Source organism: Lissotriton vulgaris, chromosome 8 (assembly GCF_964263255.1).
Source record: "Lissotriton vulgaris chromosome 8, aLisVul1.2, whole genome shotgun sequence".
In the NCBI taxonomy this organism is placed as follows: domain Eukaryota; kingdom Metazoa; phylum Chordata; class Amphibia; order Caudata; family Salamandridae; genus Lissotriton; species Lissotriton vulgaris.
Genome location: NC_141696.1, coordinates 427,478,568 through 427,493,093, shown reverse-complemented (window position 1 = coordinate 427,493,093; position 14,526 = coordinate 427,478,568). Strand labels below are relative to the sequence as shown.

General features: G+C 45.5%; 1 protein-coding gene and 1 long non-coding RNA gene across 3 annotated transcripts in view; one reads left to right on the top strand and one right to left on the bottom strand.

Annotated features, from left to right (window-relative positions):
• The window catches only part of LOC147697129 (uncharacterized), a 98,058-nt gene extending 85,460 nt beyond the window's left edge, over positions 1-12,598 (bottom strand). The window contains exon 1 of the long non-coding RNA XR_015299141.1: positions 12,377-12,598. This is a non-coding gene — a long non-coding RNA (uncharacterized LOC147697129). The remainder of the gene's footprint in view (positions 1-12,376) is intronic.
• A 758-nt stretch (positions 12,599-13,356) lies between these two features.
• Positions 13,357-14,526, top strand: part of SLC9A7 (solute carrier family 9 member A7) — a 471,766-nt gene continuing 470,596 nt past the window's right edge. The window contains exon 1 of one of the 2 annotated variants that reach the window (XM_086934195.1): positions 13,357-13,788. In XM_086934195.1, the coding sequence (XP_086790321.1) occupies positions 13,542-13,788 (247 nt within the window). In that variant the 5' untranslated portion in view covers positions 13,357-13,541. The remainder of the gene's footprint in view (positions 13,789-14,526) is intronic. The other variant, XM_086934194.1, reaches the window with a different exon arrangement.

The following is a 14,526-nucleotide window of genomic DNA, read 5'->3' as shown; positions in this document are numbered from 1 at the left end:
GTCCCGTGGCCTCCGTCTCCTCAGTGCTTCTACTAGATTGCGTCATGAATAGTCCCCAAAGGTTTTTGGGACGACGCCTAGGTGGCAGTAGCTCATTATAATTTTCCGACTGAGTACAGCAGTACAGCATGTCGCATGCCCAACGTTTAACCGTGGGCGTCGGTCCTCTCATCCAGCACAGGGCCACCACCCGTTTAGCTATTAGCATGCCCACGTCAACTAATCTACGTAAAGCCGTGGGCAATTTTTTGGAGTACCCCAGGAGAGCTCCACTTCCACTATCCTACTCAATTCCCTGAATATTTCCTTCCAGTATTCATGCACTCTCTGGCATAGCCACGCCAGGTGTAGGAAGTCCGCTGCTGGGGCTCAGCACCTCTCGCATTCTGCCTCCTCCCGAAGGCCATATCTGCATAGGCATTCCGGGGTGTAATATACCCTATTGATATATTGAAAGTGGAGTAGCCAATGCATTCCATGTAGTGAAATCCTCCTGGTGCTCTAGCAGCAGTATCACCACATCTTGTCATCAATCATTATTTGCAGGTCCCTTTGCCATGCAAGCCTTGCTGCCGTATATTGATTTTCCCTATGTGACATTGCTATTTTGTAGAGATTTGTCACTACTTTATGAGGAGATTCCACCCTTATCACATAGGTGAGTTGAGGGACCTCAGGTCGTTCCTCCAGGTCCTCCCCCAGCTGTTCTACGCTGGATCCTACTTCCCCTGACAACTATAGACCTATATCCAACATCCCACTCTTAGCGAAAGTTCTTGAGAAATGCATACATCAGCAGCTGAGCCAACACATCACCAACTTCCACCTACTAGATGACTTCCAATCCGGTTTCAGACCTGGTCACAGCACTGAAGCCACCATCCTACACATCGTGGATGATGCCTTACAAGTCCTTGACCAAGGCAAAACATGTCTCCTAATCCTCCTTGACCTATTCTCGGCTTTCGATCCGGTTAACCACGAAACACTCCTCGAACACCTCAAACTCAGGATGGGACTGGATGGCACCATTCTAGAATGGTTCAGGTCCTTCCTCCAGAATCGTTCACAGAGAATCCTAATCAACAGCACCTTATTTGCTCCCACTCTGATCACAGTTGGAGTTCCCCAAGGATCAAACCTGTCCCCAACCCTCTTGAACCTTTACCGTGAACCGCTCACAGAGGTGCTTCATACTGCCAATATCGCCTACCACATGTATGCCAACAACACACAGATCTACATTAAAATATCTTCTCCTGAGGACATTTTCTCCCTGAATGAGGCCTTGAAGCTGACTGTGTGCTGGCTCACCTCTAACTAACTCAAATTTAATGCAAAAAAATGAATTTCTCCTCATCTCACCAAACAAAAACAACCCCGATATTCAAGAATGGTTCAAGGCTATCACAGTGTTAAACCACACCCCTATCATTGTACACTCTGACAAATCCCTTGGAATAACCCTTGAAGGCAGCTTGAATATGCGAGGCCATATCAATGTGATGGCCAAAACTACCAGATTTCACCTGAGCTACCTAAGAAACTTGAAACCCTTCCTCGACACTCCCGACCTAAAAATGGCAATCCAGGCGCTAGTCATCCCAGACTAGAATATGGATGCTCCACCCTCACAGGTCTACCCAAGAGCTCGTTGGCCCCACTGAAAGCTTGCCTTAACGCCGCCACCAGACTCCTAACTGGTTCAAAGAAATTCAACCACGTCTCTCCCCACTTGAAAGCTCTAAAACGGCTTCCTCTTGAGGCCAGGATCCAACTTAAACTGGCTTGCATCACTCACAAGGCTCTGTACTCCAATTCCCCGGCATATCTGGCCCAGAAACTTGGGATGTCCGGAGGAGCCAGAAATTACCGATTTGCAAGAGACCTTCTGCTCCAACCGGCACGCTTGCAGGAAAAAAAAAACGTGCAATCTGGCCTTCTTCGGGCCGCACCTAGAATCTTTAACTCACTCCCGCCCGCCATCAGAAGACTTCCTTTCCTGGCTCGCTTCAAAAAAGAGGCCAAAACTTTCCTAATGGGCAAATTCCTCCCCTAACGCTGGTATTACATGCACCTCAGTGTCCCTGTTCCACCCGCTATCCCGGCATTTTTCTTCCTGTTTTTTTTGTTTTTTTCCCCCACAGGTATCTTGGGATTAAAACTGCCTGCCTCTTTGTACAATGTATCTCCCTGTTTTTATCCTACTGTATCTCCCCCCCCTTCCCAAGTCCTTTGTTTACCTCCTATCTATCCTGTAAAGCACTCTGATACCCTCACAGGTCTGGTTTGCGCTCTATAAAATTCTAAATAAATAAAAAGTTAAAGTACATAGAAATCAATTGCCATGGAGGTCAACAGTTATAAGAATAATGCAATAATAAACAAAATCAGAAAAAAGGACTGTGGCCCTTATTACGAGTTGGCTCCGCTGACACCGCTTCAGTGGAGGAACCGCTTGACCATAGGCCGGCGGTTCCGCAAACCGAATTACGATACGACTGCAAACTCCAATTTCTCAATGGGAGCTTGTGCAGAAACCGCACGCAGCACAGGCTGCCATTGAGGAATGGGAGCTTGTGAACATCCCTGTACCGTGTGGAAGGCACCGTCACAAGGTGCACGTATGTTCCCCAGGCCCAGATGCGGAGGGCCAGAGATGGAAGGGTCCCTGTCGCTTTCCAACAGCCTTTCCATGTTGGAAAGGCCGACATGGAAAGGCTGTCGGAAACCGACATCATAATCCTGATGCAGTCAGTAAAGGTTTCTGACCGACCGACTCGCTTCATGAGCCCGTCAGAAGGCATTGGTCAGTGCCTCTGACCGCATGCATCGCAATGCGTCGGGTGGACCGCAGCAGTAGATGTGGTTCGGAGTGCAACTGATAAGCAGTCGATTGCAGTCTGAACCGTATCGTAATGAGGCCCTATGTCTCAAATGTGCAGCAATTCAGTAGAAAACCGGGCAGCTTCTCTAGTAGAAGCCCAAAAATCTCTGTGTGTCATCCTCAAATTCGAGGGTTTAAATAGCAAATTTCACCATGGAAAATAATGAAAACTGCAAGCGACCGTCATGAGGTATGCAGCCCAATGACGCTCACCCTGCTCTGTCAAGTGCGACTGGTGCCCACTGCGCGTTTGCAATTCGGCAGTGGAGCACCCGCACTAGTTAGTGACTACCTCACTTCCTATAGTGAATTCCTTGCCCATCTGACTGGCTAATATCATGGTCATTCTTAAAATGGGCTGCCCCTGACTCAGTCTTTAGTTATTTAAGGCCTCATTTACAATGAATCGGCGTAGGACAGCGCCACAATCTTTTTGCTGCGCTGCCCAATGCCTATTCGAAAGGTCATGAATGCACCGTATTTTTAAGATATAGTGCATTCCTGTCATTTCTGCCTGCGCCGGTGCACAATTTAGTGCCTAGCGCCAACGCAGGCACCCTTGCACAATTGTGCAAGAGTGTCTGTGTTGTCAGCAGGATTGTTTTTGTGCAGGAAGGGACACCTTCCTGCACAAAAACAGTCCATGGAGGCGCTTTCTTCTTTCTATGTGTGCTGCAGAATGCAGTACACACAGAAAGAGGAAAAAAGAGAAAAAATAAACATATTTTCCTTTGTTATGCCTCCCCTTGAATGGCGTACAGTTTTGACACCTTCCCAGGTTTACAGATCCTTGTACATCTGGGAATGTGTCAAAACCCATAGGTGTTACATGGGAAAACCCACCGTAACACCCATGGAATGGCCCCCGACCCATTGCAAGGCAATTCAGCAACTTGCGCTGTGTTGCCTTACATCATATCTACGCGGCAATGAAAAACCACGCAAAGTGGCTTTGCATGGCCTCGTAGATATGTGTCTGCCCTCGGTGCCGCCGGAGCATCATAAAAAGTGACGCACCGGCGGCACAAGGGGCTTGCAAATAAACCCCTTAGTGCAGTACATTCTAATGTGATATCCTCCATAGGGAGCCTGCCCTAGACCATGATGTATTTAAAGGTAATGATTGTGGTTTCTGGAGATCTGAATAAGTTGTACCCCATGTCGCTTGGTGTTGTGTCCCCAGACCTGGTTTTATGGTATAAAGAACTTCATACTCTCCAGATTTACAAACGTATGAGCCAAATTAGCAATAGGTGGATATACATTACTGGTATTGGGATCAACACATAATGGTGTTATTGTTAACAGTCAGCTTGTCTTCATTCCAGAAATTCTACAATATATTCCACCATGGGATGTCATCATTGAGACCCCGTTTATTTGTAGACAGTCTTATATTCAGTGCTGCTCCCTTCCAAAAAGTATCCTATCTATATGTCTACTATCCCCGTCCACCTGTTCAGGACCTACCCATCTGAGGTCTGTCACTGTGTGCCCCTTAGAAATGTAATGTTCTGCCACTTTGTGGTGGTCTGCTTTCAGCGTATACTACTTCTGTGTTTGCAAATCCTCGTTTTCACTTTGCGGGTAGTTACTCCTATATATCTGTCTCCACATGGACATGTGATCACATATATCACTTGTTGTGAATTAAAGTTAGTGTGTTCTCTAAATTGCCAAAGAGTTGGTAGGCCTATGTCAATTGTCTACATGGGGGAATTGAGATGACAAACACTGCATTGTCCACAAGGGTAATGTCCCACCACTGCAGGAATACCCAAATTTCTATGTATAGTGGATTTCGTTTTGTTTAGTTTTCTAGGTGCAGCGTATAACAAGGTATCTCAAAGACTCCTTGCCCTTTTTTGGAAGGATAGGGGATAGTCTCAATCTCTTGTCCCTGTGTTGAGACTGCACCAGTTCTTTCTGATAATCCTCTATACCTTGTCTGATGCTACCTTATATGGGAAACATGCAATCATTACCATGATCTGCCTTTACAACACAGTGCAATAACACTCCCCAGCACATGTCGACGATGTGTGAAAATGGTTCAAAAGTGCAAAATATCTGCACAAATTATACAAAAGAATTTGGCTTTTTTGCTTTAGGGGGCACGTTGTTGGAACTGGTGTTGTGTTTTAAGTCCAACATCTTCTCTACTGTTGCGTAGACTGGAGTTGGAATAGTAAGTTATACTATTCCAAAGTCCAGCACCCCCGTAAGTCAACTCGTTGGAATGACAAGCGTGGTAAAGGAACATGTGGTAATGTTACAGTTGGGGTAGAAACTGCGTTGTAAATGCATGCAGGGTTCCACCATACCTCCATGTTATACATTGTATTGTACACCAAATTAGGTTCTTGACTCAATCTGTTAGAACTCTCTAAAGGGGCCTCTCTGTTCTTATTTGTAGCCCTTTTCTAGGTAGTTTGTATTACCCGTTCTGGGTAATCCCAGGCTCTTAACTTCTCAGTCAAAGATTCTATCTCTTTTTTTTTAAATCCGACAGTCTGTTAAATTGCTCTGAATATGCAGGAATTGTTCATACAGTAGATTTTCTCTCAAGGGACGAGGATGGAAACTGTCAAATTTCAGTCTGTTGGCTTGTGGAATATATCCGTCTGTAATATACCCTGTTCTAGGAACATTCTCACGTCTTGGACTATCAAGAATTCCTTACATTCTGTGTGCATGAACCCCAGGTTATTGTCCCGTCTATTAAGCCAGGTTGTGAACTGTATGGATGTTTCTGCGTCCCCTGACCAAATCACGAGTATGTCATCTATGTAATACTTCCATGTCTTTATGTGTTCCCTATATGGGTTGTTGTTGTTAAGAACTTGTTTCTTCTCAAAGTTGTACACATATAAACCGGCTACACTGTGAGCGAAAGTGCTTCCCATAGATGTACTAAGTATTTGCAGATATAAGGTCCCCTCAAATTCCAAAAACTTTTTGGTAAGGGTTAATCTCGTACATTATAAAATGAACGCCTGTGGGGTAGTGTATGTCCATTCTTTGCTCTATGCTAATACACATATATAATTCAATTGTGGAATAACTTCTGCAGACTCATGCACCTTGACTGAAGCCTAGTAACCCTGTGGGTGCCCACAGAGGTTACCACCGCACTACTGCTATTTGTCTTATACGTGTTCTTTGTGTTAGGGAAGCTTACACCGCTGATGCCCTTATTTGACCTATTTTGTGCTTCAGTGAAACTTAGCAATACCTTTTCACTAGACAAACTCCAAAGCAATGGCATTAATAGTTCTTGTTACAAGTATAGAATTTGTTTTATATGTAGGGAGACTATCAAGTAGAGATCGGTGAGTAAACAACTTAAAGGGGAAAGCTGAACCAAGTTCTGGCTCGGATCTAAGAGCATGTGCACGAGCATGCCAGCATTGCATGGGCCTTAATTTAATAAAACTAAAAAAATTGATGAGGTTTTATTATAATCTTAATAAGATTACTTAAATGATTTGTTGAATAGGTCTTAATACCTAGTTTTATATTTGATTCCTATTTTTACGTCGCAATTTGCAACTCCTTTTGTAAATGATTTTAGGTAATCATACAATAAAGATGTACTTACTCAATCTGTGCATGAGCCAAACCCTGGAGATGTTTGCTATGTAAATCATAGACCAAACATCACGTAAAATACGATGAAGTTTCTTCAAAATTCAAAAAGTTTATTTACTTAGCATGTGCAAACTTTGACATTAATACGTTTCATTATAGCATTGCACTTTATTAAAAGTGATATTTTCTAAACATGGCCAATTAGTGAACTAAGAGGAAAGACAGTTGTCATGTAGACTTCCTACTTGCTCCACATTATTATTATAGAGTAATATTCTTTATGTCAACTTTGTTTTTACCTTTGTGCACATTTTGGCTGTTTTATATAGCGCTGACACCATTCATTGGTTATAGGGATGCCTAGGGGGATGGAGTGGTTTGACTTTGCCCAGAATCACAGGATGCTGAGCTCTGAACTGACTGACGCCGAGACGCGAACCTTGTTCTTTAGGTCTAAAGTCGATAGCTCTGGCACTGAGCCACATGCAGGGTAAGGGAACAAAAGCAGACATCACAGAAGTCACCTTAATGCTCGTCTTGTTATGCGCTTGAGCCTTGGGGTTTCAACTGGACCTAGCGCTGAGCCAGATCCAGCCATCAGGTCAGTGGCGTCACTAGGGTTGGTGTCACCCGGTGCGGGTAACTCATGGTGTCACCCCCTCACGACTTACCGCATGGACCTCCTCCGCTCCGAGTCCGCCAGTGGACACAGATGGTAAATAACAGGACCATACAGAATCCTTAGTAACGTTTGTAAATTGACGTCCCATGTTTGGTAATGACTTACAGAAGCATAATGTCTACTCAAGATAGTAGAGCGAGACAGAGACCATGTAGGCCTATGCAAGATGCCTACGACTTGCCCACCTGCATGGACATATAACCGGCACATGCACACTCGGAGAGAAGTCATTGTATCCCTTGGGCAAAGGTTTGCCAACACCAACTTAGAACAGAAAGAGGACTGGCTAGACAGACGTTAGGAGGCCTATTCACAAATGCATTTGGAGTGCATAAAGTATAAAGTGCTCCTGTTGAATTTCTTTAGGCACTATGACACAAGTTTGTGAATTGTCCTCAAAACATCTAAAAGTGGAATAAATGGGAACACTGTGGGAGTATTCAACACAATTAGCACAAACAGAAAGGACAGTGTGTTTACTATTTGGGAGTTGGATATTTCTGGACTGGCTAACAGAGGCATGTAAGATTATGTTAAAGAGTACTACTCCTGTAGAACTACCACTGAGGTCTCTCCTGATACGGCCTCACCTCTGGTGTGCCCTGCAAGCCATCCAGGTTCTTGACTAAGCTCCCTGAAGCATGTGGTAATGTGAAACACAAACCTCAACCAGCATTTTTCCAACTATCTGTAGGAATCGTGTGCAGCACCAAGGAGTGTTTCTGACTGGTGGCATTTCCTACTTCACTGCCATTTCTTGGTAGGGGAAAGCACCAGCAGGGTAGTAATTGTGTTGTAGCAGCCAATAATGGCAGTATGTTCCTGATCCAAAAATCTGAACTGCAGGGGAAGAGGACTCTCTACAGCTCACCAGCTCTTGACACTTTGCTTCTTGACACAGCGGTCTTCAAAAAACTAAAACTCGATATAGACCTTCTCAAGCTGTGCACATAGAGTCTGGAATTCTATCCCACCTACATTCTGGACTAAACTCTGTCTTGCAGCTTTAAAAATGAGAACTCAAACAAATCCTTCTTAACTCTTACTTCCCCATCTCCTTCACGTTAATACCTCACATATATGTCGAGGTAGGACTCAGAGACATCCCTGGGCTTGTGATACTTCAATCAGGTGATTAGCCACGCTCTACAAATTCACGTAACATAACAATGCACACATCCTATCCTATACATAATTTGATGGGTTTTTGATGGGGTTGTCATTGCAGGACCAAAGATGGCCAGGCCACATAACGTGAGTTTAAGGGAAGACATAACAGTTAAATCAACCATCAGTTGATCAAAGTTCTGCAGAGCTACAGACAAGCCTGTAACAAGCATAAACAGGTTTAGGTACTGTGTCCTCTGGAAGGACTCACGTCTAGCTAGGGATGAGTGTGGATTCTCCAAGATGGGTGTCGGGGCACTGTAGAGGGACTCTGTGTGGGGGGAGACAAAATCAGAAGGCAACCTGGAGATAAACTCCAACTTATACTGCACTCACCGGCTAACACCACATAAGAATACAGCGTGAGTTAGAAGAAGGTACTTGTTACAAATAAAGCATACATACATGGTACTGAACGAAGCTAGTTAAGGGGAAGTGACTAGTTATGGGAGAGTCTAGCATATTTTACAGAGTGGATGTCAATTGCCTCCTCTCCTGAAGATACCAAGGATACCAGTAAAAACCCTGGGGCTTATTTTATTTACAAGCCCCTTGCGCCGCCAGTCCGCCACTTTTTTCCATATTAAAAGTGACGCACTGGTCGAGCAAGGGGCTTGTAAATAAGCCCCCCTGTTCCACTCACTAGTCATAGCTGCCCCCAGCTAGCTGCCTGTCTCCCTTAGACTGGTGAGGAGGCACTGTTCTAATACCCCAGTGGGCTTCAAAAACAACAAGGAGCATGTCCAGTGAGATCCAAGATAGGAAGCCTTTCGCCCTTACAAAAAATTTGCTCTGCATCCACCCCCCCCCAAAAAGACCTAATCCAGTTGGCTCTGAAATGTTATGTGTTTTGTCGAAGGTACTATGCCAGCAGTGTTTTAAGAAGGCACCATTTTCTTGTTGTTTTTAAGCAATCTATGGTTTGTGCACTAATAATTCACACATATTGTTAGACTCGCAATCAGCCCTAGCTTCGAGCGGTAAGTCTGACATATTGATTGTGTAAGGCATACGTTACACCCAATAGGAATTTCATGATGCAATGTTAATACTCTTTAATAAAGCCTAAAGATGGCTATTTCGTCATATAAAATCTCACAGATTATCTTGATAGAGGAATGATTTTGGTGTTGTTTGCCCCCCTGACAACCCTAGGGGTCGAAAATTTCCACTGTAATATTTCTTGTTAGAATGTCTCCGGAAGACCTGCCTGGCATAGCTGTCTGCCAATATATTGTAATAAAAAAAATCGAATACAAAAATCTATCAATGTAAAAAGCTATAGATGCAGAGGGCCTTTCTGTCAACCTTCTTCTGTCTGTGGCCATGCCAGAGCTTTAAAAAATGATAGGATATGTTCATTACCTTTGCAAGATGGACAACTGTTGGTATATTTAGTTTTGTTATTGTAAGCATATGCCTGCTGGGTTTAGAAAGCAGCATGTTTTCTTTTTTCTGCCTGTATCCTTTTTAATTTATCTTTTATATCTTGAGGAGCGTATGTGTTTTATCACGGCTATAACAGAGGGAGAATGCAATAATGAGTCGGTGGATGGTTGAATGAATGCATGAGTTCAAATATGAGTGGCAGAGTGCATATATGAGGACATGTCAACTGTCTAAACCCATCAGTAACACAATAGGCACTTTCATTCATAAGCCAAGCCTATTGGCTTTGCCAATGCTCGTATCCCAAGATTTCAAAGATTCTATGTCACATTACTTTCTGCTTAAATTCTCTTTCTTGTCTCCCAATATTTATTGGTGTCCCCATTACCCTTCTCCCATGTTTTTCTTTCCTTATTCCTCTCTCTTTCCTTTTCACATGTTCTCTGGTGCTCAACTACCTTCTCGTCCCTGTAGCTCAGTTTTGAACATGGCCATCACATCTTTAATCCTGGGAAGTGGCAGACATATCCTAAAGTACGTCTCCCTTCAAAGACTTCCAATGCCCTTGTAAATAAGACACAAAACCCTCCCTACCAGCTACAGGAGGATTTGGCAAGGTATTTGCTAAGAATTAGATTAGAAAGTACTTACTATCCTCTAGGTTTGAGCACCAGCCTGAAAAAGTGACTACTATTTTGTAGTGTAGACCTTACCTCTAGATCCATCTAAATACAGTAGATTCACCACCAGGGTTTATAATAATATGATTTAAAAACACATCATTTAACTATACAAAGTGTAAATAGAGGAGGCGGAGACTGGCCTGCACCTAATTCCAAAGTAAAAGAAAATCCCCTACAAACTGCCAATATTTTTTTGAGAATTCCAATTGGTGCTGGAAACATGTGCCATGTTCTCACGAGTTAACTTTAAAAACAGTTTTCTGTGTGATTTTAAAACAGAAAGGATGGTAGCAAGCTTTTATTTTTTCTCAAAACAAATTAAAAGTCAATATTTTAACGTAAATAGCCACACGCAGAAAACTCTGCTTAGTGTAGTAGCAAATACAGTATTTGCGAGAATTATGGAAGTTCACAAGAGGATTTCTTTTTACCTTCATTCAACAATATCAAGCTATTAAGATGAGAAATCTGAAATTTGCTATCTCTTTCTTCCTTAAGATGGAGCAATAAGTTATTTTAGCCTTTATTTTAAAAAGTGAGGTTTGTTTCATTTATTCTTTTTATAATATACATACAATTTATATTTGTGTACTATACCATTTCTCTGGGAATACTCCTATGTCCCTCCTTCAATTACATTTTTTAGCATCTTTTGTTCTTTTTGTTTACGATATTGTTACCTTGAAATAACTTCAATTTGTCTATTTGACTTTGCTACTATTTTACATCTGCTAAAAAAATGCTAAGAAAAACGTTCTGACCCCCAAATGAACCGTGTTCACACTACACAACTGTAAAACAAATCAAGAAACGCAATCAGAAAAATAAAATTGTCTTTTTCTCCAGCCGTGTTTACAGCATCGTTCTGCGTTCAAAACCATCTTGGGACAGGTTTTTGCGGGTGGTGACTATTAACTAAGGATTACCAACAGTACACTTCAGCGCATAAGGCATAACATCGAGGGCAGCGGAGAAAAATACAGACCAACACTTCAAGCGGAATGTTACCACCCTTCCAGTTCAAGGCCTTCATTTTCGTCCACTGATTTATAAGGCTATGCCTCAAGTGCATAACGGCAGCACACAGGTTTCGACAATAACAGACCCAGTTCTGGAAATCTTACACTGTTGAATATTGACTTAACCTACTAGCATAATCAGCACTCAAAGGGACCCGTGCACTGATTCTATACCAAACCACCCAAGGCAAAGCAACACACCTGGTCAAAGCGGCCGCGTACAGAGCTTTGTGGGGTCCTCGTTTTGGGAGAGGGCTTGCTCTCATTGATGACCCTTGCTGTACTGCTGACACCATTCTTTTTGCCAAGAGTGATACACAAACATGCAGAAACTTGTACCTCAAGGGCCCACATGCTTTGAAATTAGTCCGGCATTGAACTAGCTGCATGCATGGGTAGTACCAAAAACACAGCTGTGTTCAGAAGCGGCACTCGAGACCCACACCAGGGCGGAGAGGGACAGCAAGGGCAGGCCCAGCGCATCTCTGTCCCTGAAACTGATGCAATGGCAGCATCGGGGGCATTTCCTACTATTGTAGTGCAAGCGAACAGAGGGGAGATTGTCCTGCGTGTTTGTTGGAGTTTGATCATGTCCCCCTCCAACATCACGCAGAACGATCTCTTTTTACTCCACTGGCTTCTAGGAAACACTCCGGGCCTGCAGGAGAGCGAGACAGAGTTTACTTACTCACTCAGCTCGACAGGACTGAGAGCCCAGAAAAACAAGCCTCTGCCTCGCATTTGGAGGATCAGTCGCTTCTCCGGCCCTGCAAAACAGCCTGAACTTTACAGCCGAAAAGAAGTACTTTCGGTTTGCAAGTCAAATGAGACAGGTCCTCACAGCTTCTGGCGGGTTCCCATGAAATAGGAGAAGATGAAGACGACATCTAGTCCATGCGATTGCGATGTGATTTGTGTGCCACTTGTCTAAACTTCATATAAATGAAATTTCTCTTACCTCGGCCTCCGGACCCATTACCGGATGAAGGGGAGACGACGGTGCACTGCTCGCGATATCAAACACCGACAGAGGAGGTGAAACTTATTCTAGCAGCGCACGCACTCCGGGCCTTGCCGAGACACTGTCTCCACAGACGTGGTGCAGGCGCGCAAACGCAGTGACGTGTCAGAGGAACAAAGCGCGCGGGGGCTGTCCCAGGGCCGTCATTGGTAGCACTAAAGATTGACGGCCCTGGGACCCATAAACTGTACGCCACCACGCATCGCACCATCATTCATCACATCACCTCTATAGGTGGTGTGTGCGTGCGTGGCGAAGTGCACTGCACTGACGGCAGTATTTTAATTTGTATTATAAACAGATGCGCACCGTGCACTTGCACTATAATACAGTTTAAAGTAGACTCGTACTCCAACACCACATAAAGCAGCAGAGGTGAGGCAGGCTGATTGGTGTCACCCCATGATGGGGGTGACACCCGGTGCGGTCCGCACCCCCCGCACCCCCCTAGTGACGCCGCTGCATCAGGTGCACCTCCACCCCTACTATAAACATTATTGCTAGAATCGAGTCAAACAATTCTCAACATAGCAATTTGGAAGTCACAACGAAGCCTAAATAACATGGCTCGCTGAAAGTGCGTGCAAATGACAGAGTTGAACCCTATCATGGTTCATATAGTTATGCCAATAAAGTGAGCAACATTAAGCTGAGTAATAGCACATTTTATCTAAGAGCCTAGAGACAGTTCATTTAGGCTTCATAAATATTGACTATTACACTGCTCTCAACGAACCGAGTCTCCGAGGAGACTTATTAGAAAGCAACATTTTTTACGTGTTTATTTGGCTGGGGTGTCCCTCTGGAATGGCTGCTGCGTTTGCGGCTCGGGATGTCTTTAGTGTGAGATTTAAGAGAGCCCTGCGAGGGGCGGGCGGCGAGCAGGGGCGGCACCGAGCGCCGCGAAGGGACGGCCCAGTGAGGAGGAGGAAGCCCCAGGCTCGGGTGTTCTGAGAGGCCGGGAGGGAGAGGGGGCTGGCCGTGCTGGCGCTGTCCCTGGTAGGCTCCCGGGATAGGGGAATTGGAGCCTAGGACGCGGCAGTTATTGTCGACGGTAGCGGCTGGTTCGGCGGCGGCGCTGACCCTGTTTCCTCACGCGGCCATGCCGGCCCTGCGGCAGCTTCTGCTCGCCCTGGCCTTGGGAGTGCCCGGGCTGCTGGGGCTGGAGGAAAGCAGCAGCGCCATGGAGGAGATCGCCACGGAGAAGGAGGCGGAGGAGAGCCACCGGCAGGACAGCGTCAGCCTGCTGACCTTCACCCTGCTGCTCACCCTTACCATCCTCACCATCTGGCTCTTCAAGCACCGCCGCGCTCGCTTCCTGCACGAGACCGGCCTGGCCATGATCTACGGTAAGGGGGCGGGGGCTGCTGCCGGCCGGCAGGGGGCGTCTCTCCGCCTTTACACCCTGCCGGTGTTCCCTTGTCTGGAGCCAGTGCAGTACAGCACGGATGGGGCATCCGCAGACCCAGTGTGAGGGCGCTGAGGGTCTGCAAGTGAAGGGGAAATGGGCTCAGAGGACAGTCCGGGTGGCGGGGCGTTATGGTACTGGAGGGTCCTTCAGACCCAGTGTAAGGAGGCTGCTGTACCGCACTACCGGGAGAAGTGGGTGTGGGCCCGCAGCACTGTCAGAGGTAGCGTTGCACTACGGAGGGAACATCTCCTGACTCGGCGTGGGGGCACTGAGTCATTAATGGATTTCACACAATGCACCGGCGAAGCCAGCTTTACTTCCCTACCGGGTTGAGGAGGGGGGTGGTATTCACGCTATTATGCGGCGGTATCACACGCACGCTGCACCACACTATCCCCAGGGGTGGGACATTCAAACCTTTTATTGGGTCTGGGGATGTAATCCACACCACTGAAAAAGAGGTCTCCGTCAACACTGCTTGCAGGGCTATGGAGTGGGTGCGCTTCCCTCAGACATCTTTACAAGGATGCGCAGATACTGCCACGGTATAGCGTACATTCTAGGAGGCATTCTTGTGTCTGTGAAAGTTTCTGCACTCAGAGGAAATTCGGCACAAATGTGACCAGATTCGTCGCATCTTGTATCAGTATACGTGGAGGTGGTGCTCAATGACTGC